At 38.9% G+C, this 20,643-nt stretch overlaps 1 protein-coding gene across 1 annotated transcript in view; it reads left to right on the top strand.

Moving 5' to 3' along the window:
- The window catches only part of LOC122812282 (complement C3-like), a 607,672-nt gene that overhangs the window by 322,882 nt on the left and 264,147 nt on the right, over positions 1–20,643 (top strand). Inside the window, exon 6 of the mRNA XM_044084683.1 lies at positions 1,733–1,822. Within this exon, the coding sequence (XP_043940618.1) occupies positions 1,733–1,822 (90 nt within the window). The remainder of the gene's footprint in view (positions 1–1,732; positions 1,823–20,643) is intronic.

The following is a 20,643-nucleotide window of genomic DNA, read 5'->3' as shown; positions in this document are numbered from 1 at the left end:
CATTGGCTTTTTGTCTCCCCAACCAAATTAACCTTTTTATCCTTAATGACACCATCTACACTGGATGAATATAGGAGGTACTCAGTTCAAAAGTACACGCAATCTGGCAACCCACAAACAGCAAAGTGTGAAATGACATAATACTGTGTTCACTGGTTTTCATACCATTCTTTCTTTCACACTTCCCTGATAAATTTAACAACCTAGGGTAACCTTGTTCAGCCTGTACTCACATTAAGGTATGCCTCACCCAAATCAAAACAATGTCAGTGTTATTTTCTATGATATCTTACAGTTTGCACATCTGTGGACACTCATCCGACAACAATAGTGTAGGGGAAGCAAACAGTTTTGCCGTTTGAGAAGGGATTACTGCCCTCAACCCTAGCAAAAGTTTGGACTTGCTTATAATCTGCAAATGGAATGCAATAATCATCTTTCTCTGTCTGTCCGTCTATTTGTCTATTTATTTAATATGTTTATCTAATTGTATTGTTGAATAAGAGCCAGTCAGCAAAATTTCTTTAGATGGGAGAACAGAGGAATGATAGAAAGAGTTAATTAAAATGGAAATTATTTATACACATATAATATAAAAATTATGTTCAAGCATACCTCTCAACTGTCACCGATTTCGCAATATATGCTGATTTTTCCTCATATTTTTGCCCTGTCATCATTTTTTTTTTTTTGATTTTCTGGTACATCATTGAGGATTACAATCAGTCTATTACACAACATATTTCAGAAAGTGGATGTTGATGTGAATCTTGTTGTTATACTAACTCTTTAAGTGAATTAGAGTAATTAAAAGTGTCCCTAATTCTGGGTTTTTGTTCTCTCAGTAGGTTTGGCTTTGTACAAAATTCTTAATCAAAGAAGTTGAGAGGTATGTGTGCAAAGCCGACAGGAACATAGGAAGATAGAACTATTACTAGGGAAGCGATGAGAGGGACCATAAGAGGCCTAGCCACATACACCTTTAAGTAGACACATTTAAGTTCTTTCCCCCATTACAAGTACCTAATAGTGCCCACCTTCCAAATCAAGCAGGGCCGTACATGATAACAATGGAGTAAATGTATGTCTATCCATCCAATCATCAAGACTAGCATTAAGGGCACACAAAGTAGTATTTTGCCTGACCTGTAATGGTATCTTATACCACAGGCTGGGAATATGCTGAGTTAAGAGGCTCTCCCTCTTGCAAGTCTTGTTTATCCATTTTCAAAACTTTAGATCTTGCCTGAAAAAAAAAATCTTCATGCAACTTGTATGTTTTAAAAAACATTTTAAATAATCATAATGATAAATTAGGTAACTGTCTGATATTCTGAGACTTGATAGTAAAAGACCCAGAACATAGAATGACTGAATCCGAGAAATGCAGTCTTAAATACATCAAGTCTGACGTTGCCATTTCTTGGAATGTTCCCTTTTATCTGAGCAATGATAAACTCAGCGTTGGTATATATAAGTTCAGGATATGGGGGGCCTGCCTCTCCCCATTAAAAAACAACTTTATTTTTGAACTTGTTTTATCATTCTTGGTCTCAGACTTACAAGTCTCAGAATAGGGAGCTGATAAATCAGTATACCAGACTGAACTACTAACCTACCCATTTTACTGAAAGCAGAATGGAGTTTATCACTTAAAATATGCATAGGTATATATAATATAAGCTGAAGTTTTACCAACAGCATCTTTTTTTTGTAATTGTTATTTCTACAGGAAATCGTTGCACAAAGTTTTACCATCTGACAAAAGAAACAGGCCTCCTAGACAAAATCTGCAAGGGAGAGATTTGTGTATGTGCAGAAGGTAAGCATTTATCTTTTTTTAATTTTAATATCCTAATATTTTAATAAGCATTCATCGCATAACCACATTCAGGCACATTATCTAATACCTAATAGGCACTTCATCAGACCAAATAAAACATCCATAAACAAAAGCATTTAAATACTAAATTAATGAAACAGGGCATGTGACTTAAATACAGGTCTTAAAGGAACAGTATCATTAAGTCCTGAACCATTGTTTGCTTGCAATTCTAAAATCCATTTCAACTCCATATATTCAGTTTTATTAAAATATCTATACTACTCAAATCAACATTAAGAAGTTGTAAAGCAAAAAACATAAAAGAGTGTCTTTTGGGTACAGTACATATATGTTTAGCCAGTGCATTCAACGTCTTCTCTTTCCTAATATCATTCAAATGTTCTACAATATGTTTTTTAAATGAATGATTCGTCTTACCTACATAAAAACAAAAACAGAAGGTACACTGGGCTAAATATACTAGATCTGTGCTTTTACAGTCAGCGTAAAAACTAAATTTATATGCATGACCAGTATGACGACAGCTGCTGTGGTGACAACTACTGAGGAGCAGGTTGATTTACAAGTGGGGTGTATCCACATACCCGCTGCTGTATCCTCAGCTAATGACATATCCACTTTGGTGAGCAGCCGAATTCGCAGATAGTGTATATGCCTGTGTTTCATTCTGTTTTTTTGGCAAGTGTGCGTAACCCTAGTGCTGTCCACTTTTCTACTACAGCCCCTTCTTTATTTCTTCTTCTACCAGAGCCAGTAAGGACAGTGGAGGATCAAAGGCAAGATCACTCTCAAAGTCATGGGTGGAAAGGTTGCAAGAGAATGCAGCCACTGGGGCAAATAAATCCAGGTGCTGTAACATGAAGCAAGATTCTGAAAGGTTTAGTTATTAATATTTTGTCTGTTCTGTTCATCTGAATGTTTTGAACAGAGGTGTATCTTTAATTCCAGCTGTTTGATCCAATTTGGCTGATGTTCTTATTGACTTAGAATTATTTGCTAGGAATGTGACATTAAGAACAATGTTTTCACATCTATCCTACGGTCATTATTTTAGAAAACTGAGTACTTTTGTTCCTGTTAGCAATCTTGTTATAGGTTCATAGGTTTATAGAAGATTGCAAGGCTAATGGCCCTAGAGCCTTTACAAGCATAGTCATGTTATACTAGAGTTATCCAGGCATTATTTGCAGAGGAAGTCTATGATCAGCACTGACTACCCCTGTCCATGAGTGACATGCTTGCCTCCCCCAGGGTGAATTTGCAGTCTCCCATCCAGTCGTCTAGGTTGCAGTTGAATAAGGTCATTGTGGAGCCCTACTTCACATGAATTGGGAGTTTATTCCAGACGAGCAGCAATCTCTGGGAGATATATATCTCTCCAGCATGTGCTGTTAATGTCACAGGCTAGGTTAACATTCCTGGAGCAAGTGATTCTTGTCCCATTTGATTTGGGGATGTGCAGCATTTCCATTAGGGCAAGGTCAGAGACTGCTAGGCAAAAATCACCTCTCAACAGCCTGTAAGATACGCAGTACAGTGACAGGGCTTTCAGACTATCCATGTAAGTCATGGTTGAGAGGCCCTGGACTTTCTTGGTGAGAAACCTCTATGTTCTCTCCAGCTGCTGCAGATGTCTGATGAAGTACATGTAAAGCGGAGCGTTGTACTTTATTAGTGGTCTGATGGGGGTCAAGTACAGAGGAGTTATAACATCCTTAGACCTGGATGCAGTGCCCTTACTTATGAAATGCTCAATGTAGAAGGCTTTCCTTACCACTATGTAAACATGTTTATCAAAGTTTATATTGCTGTCAACCTGTGTACCCAAATTTTGCACCATAGGGTTTGAGCTTAGGGAGGTACTGTGAATATTGCAGTTAACAGGGAATTCTTCTTTGCCATTCAGGATAATAAAGCACTTTTTTGTGTTTAGTTTTAGCCGGAGGCTTTGGCACCAGTCATTTGTCTATGTTGGCCTCTTCTGTAGTAACAGAACTCAATGACTGCACACAGCTTGCAGTCATCAGTGAACTTGGCAAGCCACAGGCCATCTACTTTAGCCTGTACTTCCAAGAAATAGATTCCAAACAGTAAAGGGCACAGTACAGATCCTTGTGGTACACCACTGGTGACTGATCTACTGGTAGAGGTGGAGCTGCCAAGTTTGACAATATGTGTTCTGTTGGTGAGCCAATTGGTTACCCATCTGGTGACGTAAGGTTTAATCCCCAGATGGAAGAGTTTCTCAAAGATATCTGAGTGGGGAATTGTGTCAAAAGCTTTGGCTAAGTCAAGATAGGCAGTATGCACTGCTTTACCTTCATCCAGTGCTTTGGTGACATTCTCAAAGAAGTCTACCAAATTTAATAAGCATGATCTACCCTTAATGAAGCCAAATTGGGTTGAGTCAAGAGTTTGAAGGTCACCTATGTCCTTGTTGATAAGGACCATGATGATTCTTTCCATGGCCTTGTAGATGAGGCTGATTAGACTTATGGGCCTGTAGTTCACAGGGTCAGTTGATGGTCCCCCTTTGTTCAAGGGGATTACTGTTGCTGTTATCCACTCTTCTGGAAGAAAGCCAATTCTCAGACTGTGGTTAAAGAGATCACCAAGTGCTTCCACTAAGTGTTGTTTTAGGTTGTTTAGTAAGCAGTCTGGGATGTTATCTGGTCCCACTGAGGCTATGTTTTTGGCCTAGGTGAGTGCAGATATGACCTGCTGTCTAGAGATACTAGGCAGAGGACTAGTGTCAGCTATGCTTTCAGGTATGGCTGGTGGGGACAGGGGAGAAAGTTTGTGCTAGATCTGTCAGCTAACAGGTTGGCAATTTCCTCAGGTTCAGTATGAGTGATACCATCCTCTACAAGCTTGGCACATAGCTGGGCATTCCCTTTTAGATTTCGGACATAGCTAAAGAATGCCTTATGATTATCCTTAACTGGGAATGCTAATTTAGCTTTGTAATTAACTGTAGAGGACTTTACAAGATATCTGATTTGCTTGTTCAAGCTGGAGAGAGTATTTTTCCTCTGCTGAATCAGTCCCTTCTTGTTCTCAGACATCAGTTTCTTCCTCTTGTTATATAACCTATTTATACTTGAGGTCCACCAGGGTGGCTTTTATTTTCTGTGGGGACCAGGTTTTGATCCAGTCAGGTACAGCCGAGTCTATACAGTTGCTTAAGTGTTTATACAAGGCATTTGTCTACACCTCTGCATTTGAATCATAGGTTCATAGGTGTGTGCCTTTACAAGCCTAGCCCATAGGATTACCCTGGCGTCATGCCACCCGACCTTAGTTCCCAGTGCCTCTGTCAAGTAGAGCCACTGGAGTGATTCCCGGGGTGAATTTTCTATTTCCCATCTACTCATCAAGATTTCTCTTGAAGAGGGCCAATGAGGTGCTTGGTTTGACATGTATGGGAAATCTATTCCATAGCATGGGCAGTCTCTGGGTTATGAACCTGTCCCTCTAACATGTTCTGTTGATTGCAGTAATGAAGTTGAGGTCTCTGGAGTGTGTGGTGCGGAGGGATTGGGATTTTTTTAGATGTAGCATTTCTAACAGATCTGGGTCAGACATGGTTTTGTAAGTCAATTAGAGATCGCCTCTAAGTAGGCAATATGAGACAGAGAATAGTTGGAGTTTTTTGAGTCTCTCCATATAGGACAAGTGTTTAACGCCTAAGATCCTCTTGGTGAGGTACTTTTGCGTCCTCTCCAGTTGTTACAGGTGTCTTGTGAGGTACATGTCAAATGGGGCATTGTACTCTATGATTGGCCTAATGAAGGAAGAGTAGAGGGAGACAATGACCTCTTTCTTCCTGGATGCAAAACCCTTAGTAATGAGATGTGCCACATAGAATGACTTTCTGACCACAGTGGCAATGTGGTGGGCAAAAGAGATGTTCCTGTCAACCTCCATTCCCAGATCTCTTATAATACCTTCTGTGTTCAGTGGACTACCATCGATGTGGTAATTCATGGGAACTGGGTTTTTCCCAAAGAGAATGACGAGACATTTTTTGACATTGAGCTTAAGGCCACGGTTCTGACACCAGTCATTGGTCTAAGTGAGGCCTTTCTGTAGGATGGCAACATCACTTGTTCTGTAGCCTTGCCTTTCTGTAGGATGTCAGCATCATTGTCCACTATGTTAGCAGGTTTTTTGAAATTTTTTATACCTTCGCTTAGTAGGTTACAGTCTGCTGTGGAGAAATTTTTTAGTTCTTTTGCTCCTGTGGGCATGTCAGCTCTGATTGTTACTTTGAATGAGATTGATTTATTGTCTGACCTTACCAGGGATGGCAACACACAGGGGGTATTGCAGTGACCTCCCCCCAATGTTGGTGAGTAGAAAGTCTAGGACATTTGAGCCAGTTGTTGGGGTGCAAACTGTCTGTTCCAGAGCGTTTATATTGACAAAGTTCAGGACCCTCAGGGTGAGTATCTTTGTGCTTGTGTATTTCACCCAATTAATAGAAAGACAGTTACATTTCCCATGACCTAGGTGTTTGGCTATATAGCGAGTGACTCCAGTAAGTCCAGGTAGGCAGTGTGCTTCTCTTGGTTCGTAGTGGGGGACCTATAGCTAACAATGATGTGGTAAGGTATTTTACCTATAATTAGTTGGACCTGTAGTAGCTCAAGACAGCCATACTGTTTAACCAGTCTCAAGGTATATTTGGCTTTAAGGAAGATGGACACATCTCCACCTTTGGTTCTTTCATGCTCGTTTTGAGGTCTGAATGTGTGGAAGGCATTGTAGCCTTGCAGAGCCTGGATGCTGTCTGTGGCCTTTAACCATATCTCTGTGACTGCACAGACATCAGCATCTTCCGTGGTGAGGAGTGCTTCCAAGGGAGTGCAATTTCTTGTTTAGACTCCTAGCATTAAGCAGCATAACCTTGAGTCTGTCTCAAGTGGATATTTTAATGTCAGAAATTTTGTAATTTTGACATTGCCTAAGAAAGGCACTATGGGGCAGGCAAGCATCTTTGCCAGTATAAGAAACCCTAGAGGAGACAGGTTCAGACCATCTCTGGCAAAGGAATGTAGTCTGTCGACCATATCTTCCCAAGCTGACAGATACTAGATCCCCTTGGACTGACACCAGAAGCTAAGCCAATTGTTTTTGGGACAGAGTTGTGTCCCAGAAACTCCTCCTTCTGGAGAATAGACTCCCTCTCCACATCAACCAGAGTACCTCATTAACCCTTTTTAAGTGCAACCTGAATAACTGAATGGGGAACAGAAAATACATCCCTGGGATTCCACCTGTGTCCCTGCTGGACAGGGGCATTGGGTGCTGACTTGTCAGAACATGGGTTAAATTTTTGGCTAGGTTTGTAAGGGCCTTAGGGCAATAGCCTAGTAACCTCCTATGATCCTATGTTTTAGATGGTGTGATGTTGGTCTTGTTAGTTGGTCTCTTTTATTTTACTTTTTACATTTGTGCTGTTGTGAGACCAGTCTTTTATCTGTTATGGCTGTCTCCTTTTTACAAGATCTAATACCACTCAGAAAAGAAATCCTTTTCAGCCAGCTCCATGGTGTATAGAGATAACAGTCAACCTGAGATCAAGTAGAGGCCCAAACACTGTGAATTACAGAAGGTTGATGAGAATTAGTGTCCACTGTCAACTTGCCCATCTTAGGGTGAGGAAGACAGATTGACCTGCATGAGGTTCCTGCCTTCACTACGGGATGGTACGGAGTTGCAGGATGGATCCAGGTGGGCACTCTAACACACTAAGCAGGGCATGGTGCTGTAACTTGTGGTCCATGCATGATAAGTATTACACATGCATCACAGGCTATTATTGTACATATCTTCTAAGCAGTGCACATGCTAGATCAATGAGGGGTAGGATAGGGATAAAAAAATTATTTTCCCTACCAGTGTGTGTGTGTGTGTGTGTATAATTGCCAGGGGATGCCATTTAGTTCTCGAGCCTTGGGCCAGTTAAGGGTCTGCTATTAAATTCAGGCAGCCCTATTATGAAGGGGGAAGGATGCAACCTCGAAATGTGAGGAGGGAAGGCTGATGTACAAGTGAAAGACTAAACATCTTTGATGGCTGAATGGATGATGGCCCTTCTGGTAGCTCTGTCTCCTCATGTGATAATGAAAAGTCTCAAGAGTTACTGGAGCTAGAAGATAGTTTGCAGACCCGGGGGGGTATACAAATTCAAAACCTTTTTCTGTAGTGGGATACAAATAATGATACTGCCCTTGAAGAGTCTAAGTAATTTCTCTAATCTCTGAGTTATTTTCCTATCTTCAGTGTGAATAACACAGACGTTATATAAAGCTGTGTTTGTTTGTTTATTTGTTTGTCTACCATAATCACAGTCTGTTTTTCATAGCAATATTTTTCCCAGTATAAAGTAGTAGTCTAATATTTAATTTTCCAAGTCTATTACTGTCAGTCTTTGTGGCTTTTCCCGGTTAGGGGTCGCCACAGCGGAACTCCAGTCTGCTAATGATTGGCAGTCGATTTTTATGGTGCCAAGTTGCCAGCCTGACACCCAACCTTCAGCAAAGGCACACCTATTCACGCATGTCTTTCGGAGGCCACTCAACCACAGGGAGGACATGCAGACTCCACACAGAAGGCACTCCAGCCATGAATCGAACAGGAGAACCTCTTGCTGTGAGGCAACAACACTACCGCTGTACCACTGCGGCTTTAAGTCTATTACTGGCAGTAGTTATTTATTTTCCTGTTGTACCCAAATCCTCGTATATGAACCTAAGAAACATAAGGAAAAGAAAGACACACAGTGAAGAAATACCTTGATAGAGATTCTATGACATAAATATGAATGACAGAAATTCAGATTCCACATGCAACCAAAAACCAAAAGTTTGCAGCAGAATTCTAATCCTGCTTTTGGTTAATCGCAAGACCTATTCACTCTGCATAGATGATCATTATCCCATGTACTTTTTGAATTAGCATAATTAGCTCCAAAGTCTCTCTACAATAAAGTAAGGGAAATTTCTCCTACAGTAACATCATTCAGAAAGGCGCATCTTCCAACTGAAAGTCAGTCAAAGAAGGTTTAACGTATAAGCACTATATATTACTGTTGTTGTTTTCTTATGCATTAATGCTCCTGTGAAATTCATAAGCATGTTCAGAGCAGGAATGACTACCTCGTAAGGCCTTATTAAGTTTAATTCTATTGGCTGCCAAAAAAGCAGTTACTAGAAAATGGTAATTAAACTCTAAACCAACAGTATTTGAACTAATGATTATTGTAAAATAGATAAAAGAACTGGAAATGGGAGCTTTAGAAAAGGGAAGGAGCAAATTACATAGAAATAAATTAAATCTTTAGAAACAAAACATGCCACTAGCAGTGTCAGTGGTGCAATGGGTAGCGCACTCACCTGTGGTGCAAAAGGCTGTGGGTTCTATTCCCACACCAGGTAGATCAGTTGCTAACATTTCAGTGCAGCATAAGGGGAAGCTGCACTCCTGATTGTATCCCTCAGATGAGGCATTACACTGAGGTCCCATATGCTTTATTTGCTGGTAGCTCATGTAGATGTAAAAGATCCCATATCACCCTTTGAAAAGAGTAGGGGAAGTTCCTCAATGTCCTTGCCAAATTTTCCCTGGTAGTAAAAATGCCACCTCGGGTCTCACCTGAAAAGAGGTTACTAGCCTAGTGGGGCTAACCCAATCAACAAAAGCCAAACAAAGTAAAATAAATAAAATAATGTTCAGGAGGACTGAGGTTTAAAGGAAGATAGGAAATGAGCAATTTATGTAATGTTGGACCAAAAGAGAGTCATTATAAAGAATGAAAACATATTTGTAATGTGTAATGTATTTAAATGAGAAAAATGTTAATATGGTCTGTTTTCTTTTCTATGAAAAAAGACTAGTAAATCAAATTACAAATGAGGTTAGCTTCTAAAGTAAAGATTGACTATAAGTCCTTCGTTAACTATGTTATTAAACTAAGAAATAATGCACTTTCCTGAACTTATAAATTAGACCACCTACTCCTACCCAAATTACATTGAAACTATACTACCAAATGTTTACTGTAAGCTTTACCCCTAAATTCCCTATTCAAACTCTAATTATGCTCTAAAATCAGGGAGAAAAGAAGATTGTCAAAGATGTCTCTAGAGCAAGACCCAAACTTAATACCACTTAGAGGTGCTTAACAAAAGCTTGTTAAGGACACCTAAATGTTGTTAGGAATGGATATTGTGCTGTGCACTAAAACAGACTGTGACATGTGACAAAGGACTATGACAGAAGGTAAGACAGCTTTTCAAAGCTGTTCAATCCTTTGGACTGACATACTTGTTCATAGGTTCATAGTCGTGTACTAGGCTAATGGCCCTGAAGCCTTAACAAGCCTAGCCCATAGAAGTGCCCTGGCATTGTGCCACCCAACGTTAGTTCGGAGTGCCTCTATCAAGTAGAGCCACTGGAGTGATCCCCAGGATGAACTTTCTATTTCCCATCCACTCATCAAGATTTCTCTTGAAGAGGACCAGTGAGGTGCTCTGCTTGACATACATGGGAAGTCTATTCCAGAGCATGGGCAGTCTCTGGGTTATGAGCCTGTCCCTCCAGCATGTTCTGTTGATTGTGGTAATGAGGTTGAGGTCTCTGATTGAGGTCTCTGGGGCATGTGGTGCGGAGTGATTGAGATTTCTTTAGATGTAGCATTTCTAACAGAGTTGGATCAGACATGGATCGCTCTTAGTACACAATATGAGACAGAGAATAGCTGGAGTTTTTTGAGTCTGTCCATGTACAATATGTGTTTAAGGCCTAGGATCCTCTTTGTGAAGTACTTTTGTGGCCTTTCCAGCTGTTGCATGTGTCTAGTGAGGTACATGTTAAATGGGGCATTATACTCGATGATTGGCCTAATGAGGAAAGATTAGAAAGAGATGATGACCTCTTTCTTCCTGGATGCAAAACCCTTGGTAATGAGATGTGCCACTCAGAAGGACTTTCTGACCACAGTGGCAATGTGATGGTCGAAGGAGATCAACCTCTGTCCCCAGATCTCTTATAACGCCTTCAGTGTTCAGTGGGCTCCCATCAATGTAGTATTTACTGGGAAGTGAGTTTTTCCCAAAGGGGATGATGATGCATCTTTTGGCATTAAGCTTAGGTTCATGGTTTTGACACCAGTCATTGGTCTCAGTGACGCCTTTCTGTAGGATGTCTACATCACTTGGGGAGTTAATAATGGCTCCCAGCTTGCAGTCATCCGCCAATTCACGTTGTAGTTCATGTAGAACACATCCAGGGATATTGTCGGGTCCCATGGAAGCTGTATTCTTGGTTTTGGACAATGCAGCTTTAACCTGTGTTGTAGTAATGCTGGGTGTCTGGCATTCCTCCAGTATTGTGATTGGTCCTTTATGGGGGGAGAGAGGGGTAAAGTTGGCACTGAATCTGTCAGCCAGTATGTTGGCAATATCTGTTGGCTCTGTATAGGAGGTATCATTGTGCAGTAACTCAGAGCAAACCTGTGTATTGCCGTGGAGATTTTTGATATAACTATAGAAGGCTCTGTGTTTGTTTTTAGTGTCTGCAGCAATTCTGCCTTCATAACTAGCTTTAGAGGTTTTGATGAGGGATCTCAACTTTTTGTTGAGGCTAATAAGGGAGTTTTTCCAGTCTTGGGACTTCACCTTTTTCTGCAACAGTTTTTTCCTTCTGTTGTAGAGTTTATTAATGGCAGAGGACCACCAAATTGGCTTCCTTTTTTTTGGAGGAGAACATCTTGGTTCTGTTGGGTATGGCTAGTTCAATGCATTTATACACAATGAACTATCTAACAACTTTTAAAGCCATTAGTTCTAAAGAGGGGCATTTTCTTTTTGCCTGCTGACTGTCTGACAGTGCTAAGTGCTTTACTGTCTTTTAGATGTTTTGAAAGCAGGTAAAGGACGTATCACTGTCACTTTTACACTTTTTTCTATAGCTGATAGTATATGGAGCAAATAATGCGATATGCACTACAAAGAATTACAATCAGGCCTCCATTATAATCAGTTTTAGGTGTTCTTTTTTAACCCTTTTATTCAATTATCACTTAAGACATTGGCATGCATACGTTAATAGAAAAGAAACAAAGCCATATTAACATTTTTTTTGCATTTATACATAATATACCTTGCATGTTTTCTTGTTTTATTTCTTTACAACTTTATGTGTTCGTGACACGGATGCCAAAATTCACTTTGAGAGCATATCTTGAACCTTAATAAGCTGGTTATGATCAAGGACCTGATCATAATCACCTATAAATGAATTACTAAAGTAATATTGTAATAATTCAAAGTCTGTGGGTAGATAGCAATCTGTGCTAAGTAAGAATGAACACTTTGTCCACTACAAACAATCAATACTTAACAGACTATGTAGCTTCACTAGTGTGTCTTTGTCCTGAGTCTCCCATATAGTAGTCACTTGTTCTCATGGGCTTACAAAGCCAAAAACAAAGAAAAAACTGCTAGCTGTCAGCTCACAGTAATTATTGTAAGTACAGTGCCATTCAGCTGGAATGTTACTTAACTCTAATGTAACCAAGGAATCCATTTATTGAAATATCTCAGCTGAGACTTACCATTCATACATCTACTCCATATTTCTGATAACTCATGAATGCAGGCTTACTCCTTGACTTCCAGCTGTATATAATTGCCTTTGTCACTTAAATTAAATTAAACTAAAATGGGTGACAATAATGTTTGTTAATGTTTGGAAATATCTGTTCCTCTACCTGGGCAATGTTTCATCAAGCAGAAAATGCAAAACCTATTTGGAGGGACCTACTTCTGTATACTCCCAAAAATCTGTTCCCATGTTCTCCTTTTCCTATCAACACATATCCAACAGTTACAATTTACATCTAAAATATTTTCTCCAATGTATTAGAGGTACAGAAATATATGTAAATGCATTCTATTGAAAAATTATAAACTTTCCTGACTTGGTTGCATATCTGGTGGTGAAACAAGCTTGACTAATCTGGATAATATAAACAACAAAAACAGCTTAAAAATGGCAAAAAGACACACAGTTTATTAAATAATAATAAAAATAACTGGTAAGTGCTTTCATTCAAATTGACCTTCATCAGACCAAGTTGCATAATTACACCAACAGAAATTAAATAACCTAATTAAAAATCACATTTCCAAACCTCTTTAGTGCTTTAACCCCTTCCTTTTTAGAACAACTTTAAAATTTTCCCAATCATTAATTCCCGGATATACACAGGCATTTAATTTGATTTGCCAGCAATATTCTTTCCAGTCAAGATCTTCCTCAGCATCCCACCTGGAATCATAATTTTTCACTTGATCAGTCATTGAAAATTTATAAAAACTTTTTGCTTTTGAATGACACAACATTCCATGCCTAGATTACTTGATTCTTGCTTTTCAACTGTCCTTAAATGCTCATAAATCCTTGAATGAAAGCCTCTAGTAGTTCTTCCTATACATAACGTGGGACAAACCCCACATAATGCTATGTACACTACATATTTCAACTTGCAGCTAAATTTATCAGATAAATTTATTTCATCATTTCTAGCTGCCACTATAATTTTTTGACCTTCCATAATATGTTTACAATAATTACAATTATTACACTTATATATTCACTTTACAGTACATCTATTAGAACTACTATTTCTACCGCTATAAAAATACTCTTTCAAGTTTTTACCTCTCTTAGTTACAAAAATAGGAACCTCTCCTATGATTTTATTAATATCCTGAAAGTCCATTAAAAACTTCCAGTTATTCTTTTAATACTTTTTTCTTATACAAAATTATTGAGCAAACATGCTAGGGCATTGTCATTATTCTTATCAATATCTGATGGTACTTATTGTGCCTGTGCAGATGGTATAGAGGGACAGAGGCCTGACTATGGCCCAGGTGACCTGAGTTTGATAGTGGATCTGTACTTGACAGCACAGGCAGAAATGATGTGAATGCACATCCTGGGGAGAGTGAGTGCCGTAGGTCTAGGTTGATGCTTGACGAAGACCAGGAATACTTGGGGGGGTTGTTGTCCCCAGAATATGGAGCTGTGTCTGCACTGCCATACAGGCAGAATGATATGCCAGCAATGCATTGGCACTGCACAGCATTCCCTAGGATGGGAGAGGTGCACACAGGAGGTGGAAGCATGAGCAGGTAACAAAAGATCCTCCTCATCATCAATGCAATGGTGCCCTAGGATACCTTGAGTTCCTCTCCAGCCCACAGATATTGGTCAGAGAAAGTCCAGAGGAGGATAGTTGGGTTTGGAAGCCCTGATGAATGAGAAGAGGCCCTTGGAGGCATCTGGTGGTCAGCTGCATGTTGTCATACATTCTTGTGCCTGTAAAGAGAAAATCCATTACAATCCTTTTGCCACTCCATCATAGGATCATAGGAGATTACTAGGCTATTGACCCAGAGGCATTTTAAGCCTAGCCATTTCATCCTAGTGTAATACTGTAGAGGTACTAGTCAATACCCAAGACTGCATTTAGTGGTGACTGCTCATGTCCAAGAGGGTTGTGGGCGCTATCCCCATCTGACCTCTAGGGAAAATCTTTTTCCTTAACTTTTACCCTAACTAGTTTGTACTTCTTCCACAGCCTTGTTATTTAACCTCAACCATCCCCAAACCTTTTGTTACCCTTTTTTATGCAAATAAAAGTAACTCGGCAGTGTTTGCAGAATACAACAATTAACAATTAGGCAATTATAGCTATTAAAATTGAAGCATTCATGTGATTTTTTTTTAAATAACATCCAACATTTTTTTTTTCTAAAAAAGAAATGGGAACATAGAATTTCAAAAGTCAGCTTCCAATGAAGGTGATTCAGTAAACTGATAATATTTTTGCAATAATTTATTTGCTTGACTCCTGCTTTAGTCATCAAGGGTTTTTATTACTTACGTCTTACATATGGGAACCTTATTTCAGTAATGTTTTGCTTTGAAAACATTTAAATTCCTGTAGCCTGTCAAATCCTGAATATGCTATACCTTCTGTTTAGAAAACTTAACCCAAAGCACCTGAGGCTTCATAAAAATGCATATTTTTCTAAATAACTGCTATAATTGAAAGAAGTTCAGTGCTAGAATGTAATTCTAAACCATATTCTACTACTGCAGGCATTAGCCTATGACAATTCCTCCCCTCATGTTGAACATTTACTTTTTATGTGGTCTGCGGAGGGAATGATCATAAAGTACACGTATCAGTTATGGGTTACTAATAAGCTCAGTGAAATCCACATGGCAGAATTTCAGAGTTCAGATACATCACTCTTGTATTTCCAGCCACTAATGCAATGTTGTCTCAATGTCAACATGATAAAAATAATACTTTACCACTCTTTTCAATATCAAACAAATCATAGTGATTTCTCATTAACTGCTTAAGAAGGTGAATAAATCACTTTGTGATAGCTGCCAATTTGGCATGGTATGGCTGAAAAGATTTGTATGTCCCTTTTAGTAAAGAAGACTGCTAATAATTAAAGCTAAAATTAAAATTGTGATGTTGGGTTCTGTCAGGACTGCGTCTACTGCCTGGCCAAATAATACAGGGGCATTACTTAAGCAGCGCTGAGTGACTGCACAGGAGACCCAAGAGCGTCATAGTAGTTTCCTGCCGATCACATCCCTGCTTGTAATATTACAGCTGTAAGCTTCTCTGCTATTAACATGTTGCTGAACCAAATGCAAACTCTAACCCATAACTTCAAGTGAAAGTTTTCACTGAGAATATTGCCATTGTACAATAGCCTGTGGTCACTTCATTGTTACCTGACCCTGAAATAGCTGACGCTCTGCCACTAGGTACACATCTGTGAATGTTTTCTCTAAGAATATCATCATTTTGCAGTAGCCTGTGGTCACACATCATTCCCTGGAAATGAAATAGAAGGAACTCTGTAACAAGGCTCACCTCTCTTTCTAAGAATATTGTCATTGTGAAGTAAAAACTGGAAGCCACAGAAAGCCAGGATAACCAGTAACCAACAAACATTTATTGATAAACCACAGGCTAAGTGCTTTCATCTTGTAAAAAAGACATCTTCCGAACCTGACTTTACAAAAGCAGTGTGAGTTCAAATACTGTTACAAATCAGAGTAAATAAGACACACCCTCACTCACACATCTCTCAGGATCAATCATGTCACCCCACAACTTAGAACATTAAGGACACATTGCACGAAACTTTTATATTAAAAACCACAATTTCCTTACATTAATATATATTCTTTAAAACACAGCCCTATGTGTACCTTTATGCTATTTAAATCATTTTATATTTTTTTATATTTTATTCAATCTTAATTTTAATTTGCTAGCTATGGAGATGTTTTCATTTAGTCCTGGCAAGGTTGTTGCATCAAACCTAAGCTGCCACAACATCTCTTGGTGCAGCAGTTTGTTTTTACAGTCACCTGGAAACACTTGTAGTGATGTTTGATCAACAACAAAAAACGTAAATTTAGTAAAATTGCTACAGGACATTGAGTGCCGTGCAAGTGCACTTTTGTTGTCTCCTTTTGATATACTATATAAGTGCTGATAAACTTTCTTATTCAGTGCATTGTTGGTTTTTCCAATATAAAAATCCTGACAAGATGAGCATACTGCAAAATAGATAATTCTTTCTGAAGTGCAGTTGTATTTGCCATCTTTCGCATATCTAACTATTCTGTCTTTGAGATACTCCTAGTAATCAGAATTAATATAACAACATTGATTACATCTACCACACTTTCTAGTTGTAGGAAACACTATCGTGTTGCACTGGGTTTCTTTCTAGAATGGTTTTAAGATTACTTCTCTTTTTGTATGTAAATATGGGGGTCCTACTACCCAGTTTTTTGGTGTTCTCATCACAATTTAATATGTGTCAATTTTTGAAAATAATGTGTTCAATATTTTTAACATCCATTGTGTAGTGTACCACCATATTTGTAGCCATAGAAAAACTGGGATGTGTGTCTTGGGCATTGTTTAATACCTTAGTGAACCCAAATTTAATAATGGGTCCGTAAATAGTGGATCGCTCAATTAACATAGATCTCGCTGTATTGTCCAGCAACTCACTAGGATAATCACATTCTAAGAACATGCCTTTAATCAGGGCAAATTCATCTACATACTTTGCATCATCAGATGTTAATCTTGATGCCCTAATATATTGGCTTTTTATGATTCCCCTCTTTTGATATGGCAGCTTGTAAAAAATAGATAGGTGTTACAGTGTGTAGATTTTCTATAAATCCTGGTCTCAAAACCCCCCTCATCGAGTCTTGTAACTGTAATATCCAAGTAATCAATATTGGTCTGCTCAATTCGGTGAGTGAACTGTAAGAAATCTGTACTAGCTTCCATCTGCCCAAGAAATACATAGAATTCATCAAGATTACCATGCCATAAAATAAACAAATCGTCCAAGTATCTGAAATATGCCTTACATAGCTTAAACAGTGGTAACAAAAAGACAACATCCAACTCCCATTTAAGAAGCACTCCATTTGCAAAGGTCAGTGCGCAGTTTGCGCCCATCGCGACCCCAGAACATTGTTTTTAAAATTCATTGCAAAAACATAAAAAGTTATTGGTTAAAACAATGCCCATGAATTCATGAATCAGCATAACGTCGTTCTCAGATAAACCACTGCGTCTCTTTACTATATCATCAAACCAGGTTAATCCTTGTTCTTGGGGTATAACTGAAAACAAATTCTTGATATCACACTTTATTAAAATACAGTCAGTACTATTAAAACTGCGTAGTTTATCTAAAAAATCCCAAGAATCTCGAATAATGTGGTCAAAGGGCAAAAACATGTGCTTAAGTTTGGCATCAATAAATTTTGCCAGAGGCTCTGTGATGGAGCCCGTTGATGCCACTATTGTGCTTAACGGTGGATCACACACGTTTGAGTGTAATGCAGGTATTCCAAAGATGGTAGGTTCTTTCACCATTAAAAAGTTGTGCAAGTCCATTGAAATATGATCGAACAACAAAAGTTCATCAAGCACAACCCGAATGCCTCTATACGCAATGTTTATTTCATTTAAGTATACACTGCTGTAAACATTAGTATCATTAAGTAATTTCAACATCCTACCTTGATAGTCCAAGTTATACTTAAAAATTAATCCACCCTCTTTGTCCGGATGCATGCACCTAATGTCTGTGTCCTGGGTAATAGCTGTTAATACGGATTTCCCCTGCGAGGACAAATTAAAAAATTGCCTGTTGTTTTTACTTTGTAATTTGCCTCTAATGTCCCATTCACACACTCGTTCAAAAGTCTGAACTATTGGGTGCAGGGGTGGATTAGCAGTGGTTCTACGTTTAAACTCAACCGTGTGGGCTCCTATTACGTTCCCACCATATAACATATTTAAATTCAACTGCCTGGTAAACATTTTGAGGTCAACCAGGGTGTGTTCAATACTTGCTCTATTGGACAGCACAAAATTGAAGCCCTTTAGGAACAATTGATGATGGATAGGTTCTATAGGCAATTCTGTAAAATTATAAATTTTAAATTGTTTGAAACATGTTATTTTAACAGTACCTGTAGAATCAGATTGTGTTGTTTCCATCATCACCTCCTTTTCTACTGGTATTTGTTGTTGCGTTGTTGTTGTTGTTGCTGGTATCCCCTCGCTTCTTCCTATCTTGGTGGCACAAACTTGCCTGCTGTTTCTGCTTGCCTCGACTAGTTGGCTATACGCTCCGACCACCTCGGTGTCATTGTGCATTAACCTGTGGTTACTACATAATTCCCCAGCCTTGAAATAGGAGGAGCTCTGCCACAAGGCACACGTCTGTGAAACTTTTCACTGAGAATACTGTCATTGCCCAATGTAAGGAAGTTGAACATGAAGAGCTTTGCTATGACTTAATTTTAGCTAGTGAAATACTTGCCTGCCCTGTGCTGGAAAGTGGCTGTGACATTCCCACCCAAAGGAATAGTCCCTGCAGTCCAAGGACAACTTACTAAGTTGGCCACTGTCCTTTATCTTGACCAATAGATTACACTGTAAATGCCAGTTACTTCAAGTTTGTTCGCTTCTTGGTGTGTGCATTCAGTACATGAAAGAAAATCTGTTCTACTTTGTGCCTCCCTGTTAATTGCTCTATATTGGCTATAAACTGACTGCTGTCTGTAATAATTGGCCTGATCCAGATCAACTTGGCTTCACTTAAAACTGATCCCCTTGATGAACAAGTAAATACATTCAGTACAGTATTTCTAAATATCCTGACAGAGCATGAGTGATTAAGAGTTAAAAATAAACCAGGCCTTGGTTAACTACAAAAACAAAGCAACTTATGCAACTCTGAGATAAAGCTACAAGCCACGTTTCAAGCACTTAGAAAGCAAAGCAACTCGTGCAAATTACAGATAAAGACTGAAAGTCATGGTTGCAAGCCAAGTTTCAAACATCCCTGCAATAATTTAGGCAGTTAAGGAACCATAGCAAACAATGCATAAAGCAGGCCAAAAAAGCTTATTATAACGGCACCCAAAATTCATCAACAAACAATCCAAAACTTCTGGAAATCAGTAAATACAGAAAGCAAAGGAACATGTGCAAATTAGAGATTACACCTGAAAATCATGGCTGCAAGCCAAGTTTCAAACATCCCTGCAATAATTTAGGTAGTTAAGGAAATGGTTCCCTATTATATGATCGAAGACGCATTCTATCGAATGTGTCTTGATCGAACATGAAAGCGCAAAACGGCAAAATATCGAAACGGCATATAAGCAGATTCTTTCCCTGGTAAAGAAATCACTTGGCCGCCTTCGTTATTTTGCTGTTTTCGTCACTGTAGTGCAATGTCGGAGTTGGTATATTTAATTAGGGAGTGTGTGGGGAGCACAGCCCCCCACGTCAGGTGTGGGGGGGTGAAGCCCCCCCCACTTTATGTAATGTTTTAAATTTTGTTTTTTCTTTTTTTGGAATAGCAATTTTTTTCCCTTGGAAAAAAAATTGCTGTTCTAAGTGTTCGGGATTGTAAGCTTTCACTTACATGGTGTTTATAAACCAACGTTCGCTTTTTTAAGCGTTCGCTGATTTAATTTAGACCCAAGGAACCATAGCAAACAATGCATAAAGCAGGCCAAACAAGCTTATTATAGCAGCACCCAAAATATATCAACAAACAATCCAAAAAAACATCTGGAAATCAGTAAATATGGTGCTCAATCCTGGAAGATCAACCCAACCGAGCCCGTTCCTAACCAATGACTCCCAAAGCATTTCTTCACAGTTTAACTCACATTTTATAAATGCAGTAACCTCCCTCCTACAAAACAAAACTACTGCAAATCCAGCTGTCCCATTTCAATCATTGAAGCCACAACAGACCTTCACACTCGCTCCAATGTCAACATCCACAATTACAAAACACCTACTTACCTTTAAGACAAAAAACGCCTCCATTGAAAACTTCCCTCTGAATTCCTCAAACTCACTGCAGATAGCTTTGCATATCCTGTTTTGAGTCTAATAAGGCACTATGTCCATGAAGCATATGTCCCACCTTATGAATAAAATCCAATATAATATCCCTCCATAAAGGTGGCTCATCATCTGAGCTCACAAACCATAGACCAGTCCCCATTCTCCCACCCTTATCCAAAATCTTAGGAAGATGTTTTCACTTTCAACTTTTTACATATATTACTTCTTAAAACCTCCTCTCTCCTTCACAGCATGGTTTCAGACCCAGTCACAG

This window comes from Protopterus annectens, chromosome 9.part0 (assembly GCF_019279795.1).
Source record: "Protopterus annectens isolate FY-2018-M chromosome 9.part0, PAN1.0, whole genome shotgun sequence".
In the NCBI taxonomy this organism is placed as follows: domain Eukaryota; kingdom Metazoa; phylum Chordata; order Ceratodontiformes; family Protopteridae; genus Protopterus; species Protopterus annectens.
Note: the sequence above shows the minus strand (reverse complement) of the source record. Positions and strands in the feature narration are given on the sequence as shown.